We start from the raw sequence: 14,103 nt of genomic DNA, 5'->3' as shown, positions 1-14,103 counted from the left end.
TCTGCGTGTCTGTCTGCATGTGTCTGTGTGTCTGTGTGTCTGTCTCTAAAACGCAAATTTTCACTATTTTAACCTGATTGTATCCCAATCATACTCATACCTGGTCTTATTAATGAGAACAATGATAATTATCATGATAGTGATAATGATGGTCTTTGTCGTCGTCGTTGTCATTGACGTCACCATCACCATCAAAATAAATGACACAACTTGCAAGATCAGTCCTGAAGTGGATGGTGTTTTTGGGGGATTTTTTTTGTTTGTTTGTTTGTTTGTTTGTTGTTTGTTTTTTGATGTTGTTGTTTTTGCTGTTGTTGTTGTTGTTGGTGGTGGTGCTGCTGCTGGTGGTGGTGAGGTGTTTTATGTTGAAGTCAATGGCTAGTGTTACACAAACTGTTGCAGTCTTGAAATGCGAGGGGGGCATGGGGAGGAGTAGGATGGCAAGGGGGTCAACACTTGAAATCGTTTATTCGCTCGTATCGCATTTAGACATAGTTGACACAACGCTCCCCCTTCGTCAAAAGCAGGAAAAGGGTGCTTTTTGCCTTGAGCCCTTTTCGTCTGGAGCGGTAGTGAAAGATGAAGATGGGATACTGACGAGTTATTATTGTTATTCTTTGATATATAGTTATTTACTTAGTGTGTTTTTTTGTTGTTGTTGTTTTTGTTTTTGTTTTGTTTTGTACGCTTATAGTTGACTTCATCAAGTTTTTGCGCCTTATACATAATATTATTATTATTAGCAGTAGTTCTTTTTTATGTATTTTTCTTCTCTTTTTTTTCTTTTTTTTTTTCTCAAGGCCTGACTAAGCGCGTTGGGTTACGCTGCTGGTCAGGCATCTGCTTGGCAGATGTGGTGTAGCGTATATGGATTTGTCCGAACGCAGTGACGCCTCCTTGAGCTACTGAAACTGAAACTGAAACTGATATACACAAATTTTCTTTTAATAACGCATGAGTATGTTTTCTTTCTCTTTTTCTTTTCTTTCTTTATTTTTCTCTTTTCTTTCTTTTCTTTTCTTTCTTTTTTTTTCCTTTCCTCTCTTTATTGTTCTCGGTGTTTGACGTAAGAAAACTTGAAAATCCTTGGAAAAACGTGTAACATGTTGCATGTTTTAGAACTATCGTGAAAATGGAAATGATGCTGTTCGAAGTCGTGATTGATAATTAATTTTGTGGTTATATTATGTCTGTCAGTCAAACGATATGAATGATACACAAATAATCCACACGCCCAATTTTCAACAAACAAGTCACGTTTTCTTTTTTCCATTTCTATTTTGATTAAACAGGTACTAGAAGGTCCATCTGAACCAATGAAACATTTTAAATGTGTGCACAAGTATATAAAATAAAATAAAAAGAAGAAAAAAAACGACGTGTAAACTGTCTGTATGCTTGCTGTGTTCAAAGTGCTTTTCGGAAAAAAGAAGAAGAAAAAAATTGGCTGATTACAAATGCACGCAAACAACCAGGTACCTTTGCTCACGTGATAAAAGAAACAAACAAACAAACAAAAACCACAATGACAGAAGACCTGGGAACATTCATATAGGCAGAATAGTTAAGACGCTTGTCTGTCAGTAGGCTACAGTGTCCGTGAAGGGCCGGGTTCAAATCTTGGTATCGTCCTTTCCGCTCCCAAGTTTGCCTTGAAAAGTCAAACTAATCGTCTTGTCATTCGGGTGGAACTTGGCAATGTACACGCACTTGAGCGCATTGAAAAAAGAATCCAGGCAACTAAAAGGGTTATCCTCTGGCAAAAAGTCTGTCGAAGAAATCCTGTGCGATAGGGTAAGCAAAAATATATCAATGCACTAAAGGCCTGGATGTTTATGGCGTTGGATTTTGCTGCTGGACAGACATTTGCCCAGCGCGTGGCGTGGCGTATATGTATTTGTCCGAACGCATTGACACCTCATTGAGAAGTATCAGTTTCAGTTTCAGTAGCTCAAGGAGGCGTCACTGCGTTCGGACAAATCCATATAAGCTACACCACACCTGCCAAGCAGATGACTGACCAGCAGCGTAACCCAACGCGCTTTGTCAGGCCTTGAGAAAAAAATAAAAATAAAAATAATAATAATAAAATGAAATAAAAGAAAAATAATAATAATAATAATAAAATAAAATAAATAAATTTTTTTTAAAATAATAAACACATAAAAAAGAACTAATAATAATAATATGTATGAGGCGCAAAAACTACAAGCGTGCAAGAAAAAAAAAATAAAATAAAATAAAATAAATAAATAAATGAATATATACAAACTGAAACTGACGGCAATGAAGTGGTTCCCGTATCAGGCAATTAATTAAACAAAATAACTCATAACATACACGTGTAATTTGTACAGCCATTGAACAATTTCACTAAAAGCTGAGACCATGCGGGCTATCAGGGCATTAATTATGTGTGAATGCATTTGTGTCAATGTTACACGTGAATGTGGGTTAGAGGTCAGCTTTTTTTGCTTTTTTTTTTTTTTTTTTTTTTTTTATCATAGCACTTCCTGATAGTATCATTGATCGTGCGATAAATCTTTGTTATCGTTCGTTCCTCTCTCTCTCTCTCTCTCTCTCTCTCTCTCTCTGTGTGTGTGTGTGTGTGTGTGTGTGTGTGTGTGTGTGTGTCTCTGTCTCTGTCTCTGTCTCTGTCTCTCTCTCTCTCTCTCTCTCTCTCTCTCTGTCTCTCTCTAGATCTATCTATCTATCTATCTATCTATCTTTTTTTTTCTCAAGTCAATAACAGTATTTTTTTCATTCTTATTTTATATATAGAGAGAGAGAGATAAATAAATAAATAAATAAATAAAAAGAAATTTAGTGTTTGGTTTTCTTTCTGATGTCTTAGTTTGCTTGTGAGCAGTATATGATGCCTGACTTCTACCTTTTCTTCTCTTTTCTCTCTCTCCCTCTCTCTCTCTCTCTCTCTCTCTCTCTCTCTCTCTCTCTCTCCCTTTCTAATTTTGTTTCCCGAGTGCGCGAGTGTGTATGTAATCCTGTAAGTGGTCTATGGATATATCTTCACTCTTCTCATTTTTTTTTTTTTTTCTCGATTTAGTACTTTGATTTTTTCTTATACTTGATATCTGCATTTTGTGCATTGTTTTTTGTTGTTGTTTTTCTTGTGTGTGTGTTTTGGGGTTGGTTTTTTTTTTTTTTTTTCTTTCTTTCTGTTCTTTCTTTCTTTCTTTTTGTTGTTGGTTTTGTTTTATGCCCAGGGCTGGTGGAAAAAAAGCACACGTATTTGCTAATCTCATAACCCTAGTAAAATACAATTTCGTTTCGTTTCGTTTCTCCGTGTGCGTGTGTGCGTGTGTGTGTGTGTGTGTGTGTGTGTGTGTGTGTTTTCATTGTTTTCATTGTCACTGTGCAGTGAACAAACATGAGTTTTCTGTGTCTTCTTTTTTCTTCTTCATCTCTTTAGTACTATCATTATAAAGATTGATATAATTATAATCGCTATTGTCTTTTGGCCATATTCGGGTTGCTGCTTGTGTTTCTCGTGTTGTCTGCTTTGTTGTATGTATTTGTGTCCAGCTCCTTTCGCCGGTGGAAATATGACCACCCGAAGCGGAAAATACAGCATCAAAAGACTGTATTTCAGTAAAAACCTTGTATATATTGATAATGCAGACATGAAAAATACAATCCTCTGGATCTCCCACTTCAGCTACTACCCCCCCCCCCCCCGCCCCCCCGGCCCCCCACCCCCCACCCCCACCCCCACCCCCACTCTCCACCCCTCCACCTCCGCCTTTTTTCTTCTTTTTTTTTTTTTTTTTAAGGGGGAATCTTAATCGTTTACTTATTCATTTATCTATTTATTAGGAGACGGGCGCTATAGCCTAGTGGTTAAAACGTTGGACTTTCAATCCATGGGTCTGGGGTTCGAACTTCGGTGACGGCGCCTGGAGGGTAAAGGGTGGAGATTTTTCCGATCTCCCAGGTCAACATATGTGCAGACCTGCTAGTGCCTGAACCCCCTTCGTGTGTGTACGCAAGCAGATCAAATACGCACGTTAAAGATCCTGTAATCCATGTCAGCGTTCGGTGGGTTATGGAAACAAGAATATACCCAGCATGCACACCCCCGAAAACGGAGTATGGCTGCCTACATGGCGGGGTAAAAACGGTCATACACGTAAAAGCCCACTCGTGTACATACGAGTGAATGTGGGAGTTGCAGCCCACGAATGAAGAAGAAGATGAAGAAGAAATCTATTTATTAGGTTCTTTTTTTTTTTAGAGAGAGAGAGAGGAGGAGAGAGAAATGTTGTGTGGGCTTTTTCACGCGAAGAACAAAACTAAACTATACTGAACAATTTTTTTTTTAAACCGAAGTGACAGAAACAAGGGAAAAGTGACCAAAACAAAACAAACAAAAAAAAAAAAAAAAAAACGACCATCTTCCATGACAGACCCTCCTCTTCCCTTCCCCCCCCCTCCCCCCACCCCCACCCCTCCTTCTCTGGCTTCACTCTCTTCGCCGAGAGGTTGATAAGGTGGTGATGGATTGCGGATATCCTGTAAAATTGAAAACGGTGAATGAATGAATGAATTAATTAATTAATTTTATTTCTGAGGGTAATAGAGTAAGCAAACAATTGCTTTTTTTTTTTTTTTTTTTTTTTTTTTTTTTTCATCCAGCCCTCGAAAGAAAAAAGTTTCAAAAGTAAAGCTATGAAGAAAGGCCTACACAAGAAAAGAGTAAATGTTAGCAAACAAATTCATCGAAAAAGGAGAGAAAAAAAAACAACGTTATAACAAGCATCATGTTTATAACAAACAACGCGTATTTTATACCAATGCGGAGAGAACGAAAAATAGAGAAAGAGAAGGTATGAGGATTTGATAATTATGGAGAGAATGAGATAAAGACAGAAGAAGAAGAAGAAGAAGAAGAAGATGATGATGATGATGATCAAGAAGAAGAAGAAGAAACAAGAGAGGCAAGGCCTTCAAGACTCACTTGTGATAAATTAAGTCCCCTAGCATTAATTACAGAGTAATTTCCCTTTTTTACTATCTGCCCCAAAAACGTTTGCAAATAAACAAAATTTCCATTCTTAGCAAAAGAAGTTCCTGTTCAAGCAGAAAATGATAATAATGACTCCTCTTGTTGTTGTGTCAGAATAAGAGGTCAAAGTGCCAAGTTTAGAGAATACAAAAAATATAAATATAACAGTAAATGCAGTTTGCATATAATTAGGCTTCTTTTTTTCTTTTTCTTTTTTTTTGTGCCCATCCCATAGCTGCAATATTGTTTTAAACAAGATGGTTGGAAAGAACTTAATTTTTCCTATTTTTATGCCAAATTTGGTGTCAACTGACAAAGTATTTGCAGAGAAAATGTCAATGTTAAAGTTTACCACGGACACACAGACACACGGACACACACACACACACACACACACACACACACACACACACACACACACACACCACACACACACACACACACACACACACAACCGAACACCGGGTTAAAACATAGACTCACTTTGTTTACACAAGTGAGTCAAAAAGGAAGAACCCGATATTCGGGATGTAATTCACCTCATGACAGCTAGCCTATACAAATATTGTGCGTGTAGGCCTACATGAATGAAAACACATGGATTGACCGAACGGTTAATTATAAAAAAAAATATTATGAATAGAATGAAAAGAAAACCTTTCGGACTCTACTTTTTACAACGGGGCCTCATTCACATTCTTATAATATTACACAATATCACACATGCACACAGACAGACGCAGACACACAGACACCGTGACAGACACACAAACACAGACAGACACAGACACAGACAGACACACACACACACACACACACACACACACACACACACACACACACACACACACACACACCGAAGTCTCGTGTGCAGCATGCACTTATTAGCGCACAGAAAAAAAAAACAAATAAATAAAATACTCCGTAACAAGAGAGTTATCCCTGACAAAATTCCGTAGAAAAACCCACTTTGTTAGCAAAACGAATACCTTTGCAGACAGAAACAAATATATAAACAAGTAGTGCTCTGCACAATGTTGTGACGTGCTCTCCTCGGGAAGAGCAGCCTGAATTTCACACAGAGAAATCTGAGTGTCACAACACAACGCAACGCAACACAGCGCAGCGCGGAAACAGCACAACACTTGCACAAGCACGGTTGTACGTAGTATGCACGCATGCATACAAATACTGAATATACCCACGGACTTATAAGTTATATCTATCTATCTATTTATATATATACGATGATGACGGAGTCTCCCGTCGGACCGACGGATGAGTACGCAGGCAGGCTTATCTGTCGGTGTGTGTCCTCATAATTATGGGAGACGATGCCGATTCTAGATGCGCAGCACTTTCCACAGGTGTTGCAAGGGAAAACGTCTCCAGAAGTTTAGCCCTGCTTCCTTCGCTCACTGCACGCTTCTCCTCAATGGCCAGCGTTCTCTTGTTTTCAAACGTCTTTATGCCACTAGAGCACAGCAGCCTCCAGCGAGAGCGGTCAAGGGCATCAGTTTCCCAGGAAGCGATGCCTATGTCACAGGCTTTGAGTTTTGTCTTCAAGGTGTTCTTGAAGCGCTTACAGGGTCTTCCAAGTTCGCGGTGGCCTTCCTTCTTCTGGCCATACAATAGCATCTTCGGGATCCTGCTGTCTGTCATGCGGAGAACGTGTCCTGTCCAGCGTAGCTGGCACTGGATCATAGATATATGATACGTCCGTGACACACACCCTCTCGCACTTCAGCCCCTCACGCCCACCCACCTCCCAACCCCCGACCCCCCCTCCCACTCCTCCCTCCCCCCCCCGCACCCCCCCACCTCCACTCCGCCATCCCCGATCTTCACAGGCAAGCACTGATCGCAGATGAGAGGGGTGGGGTGTGGAAATGGGGTTTGGACAGCAAAAGTACACCTGATGGGTGTCAGTCCAAAAACAATTCACACATTAACAAGAAAATGGACTTTTCAATAATACCCAAGGCCTACAGTTCACGAGTGATCACAATATTGAATGAACCACTTGATCGGAGACTGTGGAGTGATGGCCTAGAGGTAACGCGTCCGCCTTGGAAGCGAGAGAATCTGAGCGCGCTGGTTCGAATCACGGCTCAGCCGCCGATATTTTCTCCCCCTCCACTAGACCTTGAGTGGTGATCTGGACGCTAGTCATTCGGATCAGTGAGACGACAAACCGAGGTCCCGTGTGCAGCATGCAGTTAGCGCACATAAAAGAACACAAGGCAACAAAAGGGTTGTTCCTAGCAAAATTGTGTAGAAAAATCCTCTTCGATAAAATCCTCTTCGATAGGAAAAACAAATAAAACTGCACGCAGGAAAAAAAAAAAAAAAAAAAAAAAAAATGGGTGGCGCTGTAGTATAGCGACGCGCTCTCCCTGGGGAGAGCAGCCTGAATTTCACACAGAGAAATCTGTTGTGATAAAAAGAAATACAAATACAAATATAATTATGTCGTCCCAGGCTGATGGCAGAATCGGTAAGGGTGCTGTTGGACTTCTGATCCAGTGATCACGGTTCGATCACCCCCGGGGTTTCGCTATGTCTGAGGAAGGAAAGGCACTTTGGGCCTTTCCGATTTTCCTCACTCCAACCAGGTGTTAATGAGTAGGTGTATTACAGTATACCTGACCTGGTTGGGGAAGGTCAAAACAGCGGAAGGACCGGACGTGACTGGGGCCCGACTTCCTGTCATTGCACACAGGGGATATGAATTCACTAACCCTATGGCCGAAAGTCTATAGGACTTTTTAACGTCCTAGGCTGCCGATTTTCTTTTTCTTCTTCTTCTTCTTCTTCTTCTTCTTCTTCTTCTTCCTCTTTCCCACGGTTGCAGGGAAGCTACTTGTACGAATGTTATCGCCGCATGAGTGCCTGAGTTATCGCACTTCAGTTCAACTATTGACGACGATGTTGAAATTCTATGATCTTTTCTCGGGTGTACCATGCAATACAATATGACCCTCACTGCTAAAGTGGGCACTATATCAACTGTACAGGCCACCGGTCCACAGTGTGTGTGTATGTGTGTGTGTGTGTGTGGGTGGGGGGGGGGGGGGGTTGGGGGGGGGGGGGTGCCGTGTGTGTGTGTTAGTGTTATGGGATATCAAACTGAATTTCTGTCAAATTATTTGCACTCGTATGTGAGATTCAAATTTATGTCGTACATCACTTTTATACACTGTCCCTCCAAACATTCAATGTGACCATGGAACATTTTGCAATTATATTTTTTACTCTTTTCTGTTCCACCTGTTCTGAAAACACAAGCTCCGGCCGGTCTGCTGGTCTCGATGATGTAAGAGGAACAACTCGTACAAATGATAAGATATGTGAGTGACGGAGTTGTTGGACTTGTATCTATTGGCGACTGCGAAAAAAAAATAATTTATCGAGTCTGTCTTTGAATGCTGGGACAAACGTTACTATTATCACAAAGTCAATAATAAAACCAGCAAACTTGATGACGCTTCAGCGGAAAACCACTATAACTTGTTAATTTAATCAGACTGAAGTTGGAAATTATTGCAACACTTGTTTGTAAGTCGGTGTTCAGAATTAAAAAACCCACCTTCTCACTTTGACCCTGGTGAGATAAATTTTTAAAAATTAAAAATTAAAAAGTTTATCAATTGATTAATAGATAAATGAATATAGAATGTTACAGTTGTGGAAAAATAACGTGCTTAGAGGAAGATTAGGGGTTTACGTCACTCGTCCTTGCTTAAGACCCATCCCACCTTTTCTTTTTGTTTCAGTTCTTCGTCAGTGGGTTTTTTTGTTTGTTTGGGGTTGTTGTTGTTGTTGTTTGTTTGTTGTTGTTGTTTTTTTTGGGGGGTCCCCCTTTTCCTGGCAACCATGAAACTGAAATAACAAAATAGAGTAATACAATATGATCATAAACTCTTTCATATTTACTGGATATTGTTGTGCTTTTAATGAGTGAACATCAATTCGTAAACAGTGATAGCTGCCCACTGATGACATCTCAGACCCTGGCTTTGAAATGCTCAATGTTTTGACGGCATCACATTTATGCGATTGATGTCAAATACCATTTACACAGAGCATTTTCCGGAGTTATTGATACACACACACACACACACACACACACACACACACACACACACACACACACACACACACACACTGAAGACACACACACACACACACACACACACACACACACACACACACACACACACACACTGACACACACGTAGCAACGTAGCAGCCGCAGCAGTGAGCAACAGCAGCAAAAAGTAGTAGTAGTAGTAGTAGTAGCCAGTTGACTAGCACGTAGTACTAAGTCAGCAGTAGTAGTCTGCTAAAGATGTGACATATATTGCCGCATTGCCCCTTGTCCGGACAAGCCGAACTGGCCGGACAGACGCGTATATCAAGAAAGAAAAAAATGTTCAAGAAATGAAATAGTTGAGAAGAAGCGAAATCTACTGAAATTGTCTGATTGAAGGCAGTGGAGTGAAACGATGGGATAACTTTCGGAAAGTTATCTGGGATAGTTTCAAAAATATTCCTGGTGCAAATGATAAGGGTGGTTAATCCCGCGCGTTTCACCGGTAGGCTGGGCCTGTCTATTTTTGGTAACTTGCTTTTGTTTTGAGGACACTTCCGCAGCAGGTTAACCTGCTGAGTGTGCACACGTCGGATATTCGTGACGAAATGAGTTGAAACTTGACTGTTTCGTGTTCTACGAACTGTTGCAAACTGGTTCTGAGAGTCAGTGGCTCAGATTGTCAAATATTCTGAGACGTGTCGGATTGTATTGTGTGTGCTCTCGCCGGTTTCCGCCATATAGTCGTGTTTGCGAACTTTCCACATTGCTGCACAGCAGCAACTTAGCTATATATATATTAGCTCTCAGACTGTCAGTGTGATAGACATTTGGTGTGTTTTCGGATTACAGAAAATAGTTTTGGGGGTCAGTATTCCTCTGATGTTTTGCGTATTTTCGTTTGTCTGTTTGCTCATGTGATGTTAAGTATTTTTGCAGGCTTAAATGCGGACGCAGGAAAACGCCCCAAAGTATTATAGCTACAGTTGCAGAAAAAAAAAATTTAAAAAAGCGCAGCGTGCCATTTGTTCATCTTTTCATGTTAACACCGACTAGTAACAGAGAAAGAGAGAAAACTTATCATGTGCATACTGATTCAACCCCGTGTATTATTTTTAAGGCTACTTCAAGGTTGACTCAACTCCCACACCCCACCCGTACTTCACAGAAATTTATTTCAGTCATGGTGACGTTTTTATCATATTCTTAAGTTTCGTTTGGTGAAAAGAACAAGACTTGTATGCGCTCTTTCTGTTTCGGAGCACTCTTGATATTTGCACACTCGGCTGAGAAGAAATCTTATATTCACTTGCTACAGAGAATTGGATTTGATAGTGCTTGAGAGAGACTTGTGTATTAGATGTGACATTCTTTGGTTCAAGGAATAAGAAAATGAGAAAAAATAAGCGAAAAATAAAAACAAAATTGAGCGACTATGGTTTGAATTGTATGTATTTGTCTTATGAAGAGTAATGGTACTTATTTCCTGTTCAGTAAAATTTCCCTTTGCCTTTCATTTTTTGCCGCAACTGATTTGGTACTTATTTCCTGTTCAGTAAAATTTCCCTTTGCCTTTCATTTTTTGCCGCAACTGATTTTTTCCCCCCAATTATATCATGTACATGTACTACTCAGGTTATAATGTGTTTGTTTCATCCCTTGTCTGTGTGTGTGTGTAGTGTATTCAAGACTGTTTTCCTTTCTTTCAGTTCAGCAGAAGGTGGTTCAGTGAACAACTGAAAAGTGGACCCAGTTGGCAGTGGGGAAGTGTGACAGACTGACCGCTGTCACAATGACCAGCATCAGGCAGGACAAGGACCTGCTGGGTACCACCACCAATTCCCTCCTGGCAAAATGGTCCACAGGCCCAAGTTCGCTTCTCTCTGGGACGAGCCTCTTGCTTGGCTCCTCAGGTTGGTCTGGTTTTGTGATTTTGCTTGTTGTTCAGTTTCTGTTTCAAGGTAGTGTCAAATGTGCAGACTGGTCCATATTTGCAACGCCACATCTAAAGTTATAGAAGGAAAAAAGTAGGTTTGCATAGTTAATGAGTGAAATACTTTTATCCTTAAAAAAATGTGTACATGCTCCCTCCCTCTCTCTGTCTGTGTGTGTGTGTGTGTGTGTGTGTGTGTGTCTCTCTCATTTACTCAGTCACACACAATGTTTCTCTTTCTCTCTCCTGGTCTCTCTCTTTTGTAAGACCCAAACTTACCACTGGGTGTTCATGGCATTAAACTTGTCAGGGACTGATTATCGGACACAATAATAAAGTACACTTAACATTTTATCTTAAATGAGTCAGAGATTCACGTCTTCAGTGATGTGATGCTTAATGCTTCTCACCAGTTCAGTTCAGCTTACATTGTTTATAGCCCAGCTGACTGACTGGTTGATGGAATCAATAATGATTGTGGAACACGGATTTCTTCCACAGCTGGCAGTCACAACACAAAGCGCAAGCTGGCCGAGGACCCTACCTCCCACGCTGTGGGAGAGAAAAAGTCAAAGAGCGGAAGAGACCTGGGACGTCTGACCACAAAGTCCCTGACTGGGGGCCTCCTGTCCAGCTCTCTCCTCACCGCCACGCCCAGTCTGACATCAGGACTGGCCGCGCGACTGGAATCCCCCCTGGCTAAACTGGCCCTGGGAGAAAGCAAGACTCTCCGGACCTCACACCTTTCTCCAAAACCTGCTGTGGGCTCAGAAAGAGCTGCAAAGAAATTGGAACCAAGAAAGCTTGACAGCGGGGAGCAGAAAAGGACGTCCGCCCAAGAGGCTGCTGACTACAGCCGCTCAACGCTGGGGAAGAGCAAGAAAAAGAAGATGAAGCTGGATGGGAAGATCACCACGGCAGGTGCTCACAACCTGAAGAAGTATAGCATCCAGCCACCCAGCTACCATTTCATGAAAGATGAAGACACTGATCGCCCCGTGGAGCTCGTCAGCTTCATCCCCCCAGAGAAAGACGCTGCGCTGGTTGGAAGGGGTCTGATGTCTGCAGTCACGGACATCGAAAGCTTGAAGGTGCGTTTGAAAATTATTGTAATTTTTTTTAATGAACATAAATTTGAAATAAAGTGTGCATGATGAACTTACTAACTTTCCTGGGAAAAGCAGACAGTCCTGTTCTCATTATGTTCACAAGTTTGATCAGTACTGTTTCAGTACAACATTGAGTATTTGACTGCCCCCACTATCCTCTCAATTCATGAAGAGTAAGGGAGTAAATCTGAGCACAAAATATGATATCTAAGGTGTTTTTTGTTACTGTTTTTTTAAATGGTTCCAAGCTGTCTGTTAAATCACTTGCTTGTCATAACCATCGACGGGGGCAATAGCCAAGTGGTTAAAGCGTTGGACTGTCAGTCTGAGGGTCCCGGGTTCGAATCACGGTGACGGCACCTGGTGGGTAAAGGGTGGAGATTTTTACAATCTCCCAGGTCAACATATGTGCAGACCTGCTAGTGCCTGAACCCCCTTCGTGTGTATATGCAAGCAGAAGATCAAAATACGCACGTTAAAGATCCTGTAATCCATGTCAGCGTTCGGTGGGTTATGGAAACAAGAACATACCCAGCATGCACACCCCCGAAAACGGAGTATGGCTGCCTACATGGCGGGGTAAAAACGGTCACACACGTAAAAGCCCACTCGTGTGCATACGAGTGAACACAGAAGAAGAAGAAATCTTTTCCACTCCCGCATCCCACTTACACCCTCCCACCTGTTTTTTTTTATGCCTGTTGAATTGAGTGAATGTGTACTTTTCAGAATAAACATGTAGTGAATAGACAAACGAAAGAGAAGTGTGTTGAGGTTGAAAGATCAAGGAAGAGAAAAAATGCTAAACATTTCATATTTATTATACATACTTCGAAGGTTCTGAACAAAACAAAAAAAAAAAAAGAGGGTTTGTTTTGTTGTTATTTGTTGTTTTTTTTGGGTTTTTTTAGTTTTTGTTGTTGTTTTTTTGGTAGATCTGTATCTTTATATATCTTCACATGTTACTTATATTGTGTCCCAGAGTCCATTGTTTTTGTGTGTGTGTGTGTGTTTGTGTGTGTACTTAATCCACATATATGTCCATGCAACCTTACATGGTAGCCTATTCAGCTGCATTCCTTAACACAGTACATGAAATTGTGCACACATGTACATGTATACAAACATGCTTTCACATCACACACACACACACACACACACACACACACACACACACAACATGCACACAAACACATACACATACACACACCTACACACACACACACACACATGCATGCGCACACACTCACACACATACACTGACACTCCTGACTTGAATATGGAGTCATAATTAAGTGGGGGGGAAAAAGAGCAAAAGAATATGATACTGACGTCCTCTCTTTTTGTGTGCACTATTATTTTATCTTTGTGTGCAGTATCTGAATACATTTTATTCTTAAATGGCCATGGCTTTTGATGCAAAAAAAACAAAAAAGAAAAATAAAAGGAAAAGAAAGTGTGCTGAAAAGCATCCAAACAGTACAATAGTTTCAGTTTCAATTTCAGTAGCTCAAGGAGGCGTCACTGCATTCGGACAAATCCATATACGCTACACCACATCTGCGAAGCAGATGCCTGACCAGCAGCGTAACCCAACGCACTTTAGTCAAGCCTTGAGAAAAAAAAAGGTGAATAAATAATAGATAAGCGTACATAAATAAATAAATAAATAATAATTATAGTATAAAAAAAGGTAGTAGTAATAATAATAATAATAATAATAATAAATAAATAAGACAACAATGATGACAATAGCGTTTGACGTAATGTGTTGACAGAACGGTCTTGTGAACGCTGTCAGTGCCTCACTGCTGTGTTCTCCGAACTTCCGTGACCCTGAAGACCAGGCTCGAGTCCAGCTTGTTGCCATGACGGAAAGGGTCATCACGTATGATGCCGAGTTTGTGCTGAAGGTAATTGTGGACAATGGTTCCAAGTACGCTTT

General features: G+C 40.8%; 1 protein-coding gene across 1 annotated transcript in view; it reads left to right on the top strand.

Annotated features, from left to right (window-relative positions):
- Nucleotides 1-9,683: 9,683 nt before the first annotated feature.
- The window catches only part of LOC143293746 (telomerase protein component 1-like), an 83,187-nt gene continuing 78,767 nt past the window's right edge, over nucleotides 9,684-14,103 (top strand). The window contains exons 1-4 of the mRNA XM_076604957.1: nucleotides 9,684-9,983; nucleotides 10,826-11,029; nucleotides 11,551-12,140; nucleotides 13,937-14,071. Coding sequence (XP_076461072.1) covers nucleotides 10,909-11,029; nucleotides 11,551-12,140; nucleotides 13,937-14,071 — 846 coding nt within the window. The 5' untranslated portion in view covers nucleotides 9,684-9,983; nucleotides 10,826-10,908. The remainder of the gene's footprint in view (nucleotides 9,984-10,825; nucleotides 11,030-11,550; nucleotides 12,141-13,936; nucleotides 14,072-14,103) is intronic.

This window comes from Babylonia areolata, chromosome 19 (genome assembly GCF_041734735.1).
Source record: "Babylonia areolata isolate BAREFJ2019XMU chromosome 19, ASM4173473v1, whole genome shotgun sequence".
Classification (NCBI taxonomy): Eukaryota; Metazoa; Mollusca; class Gastropoda; order Neogastropoda; family Buccinidae; genus Babylonia; species Babylonia areolata.
Note: the sequence above shows the minus strand (reverse complement) of the source record. Positions and strands in the feature narration are given on the sequence as shown.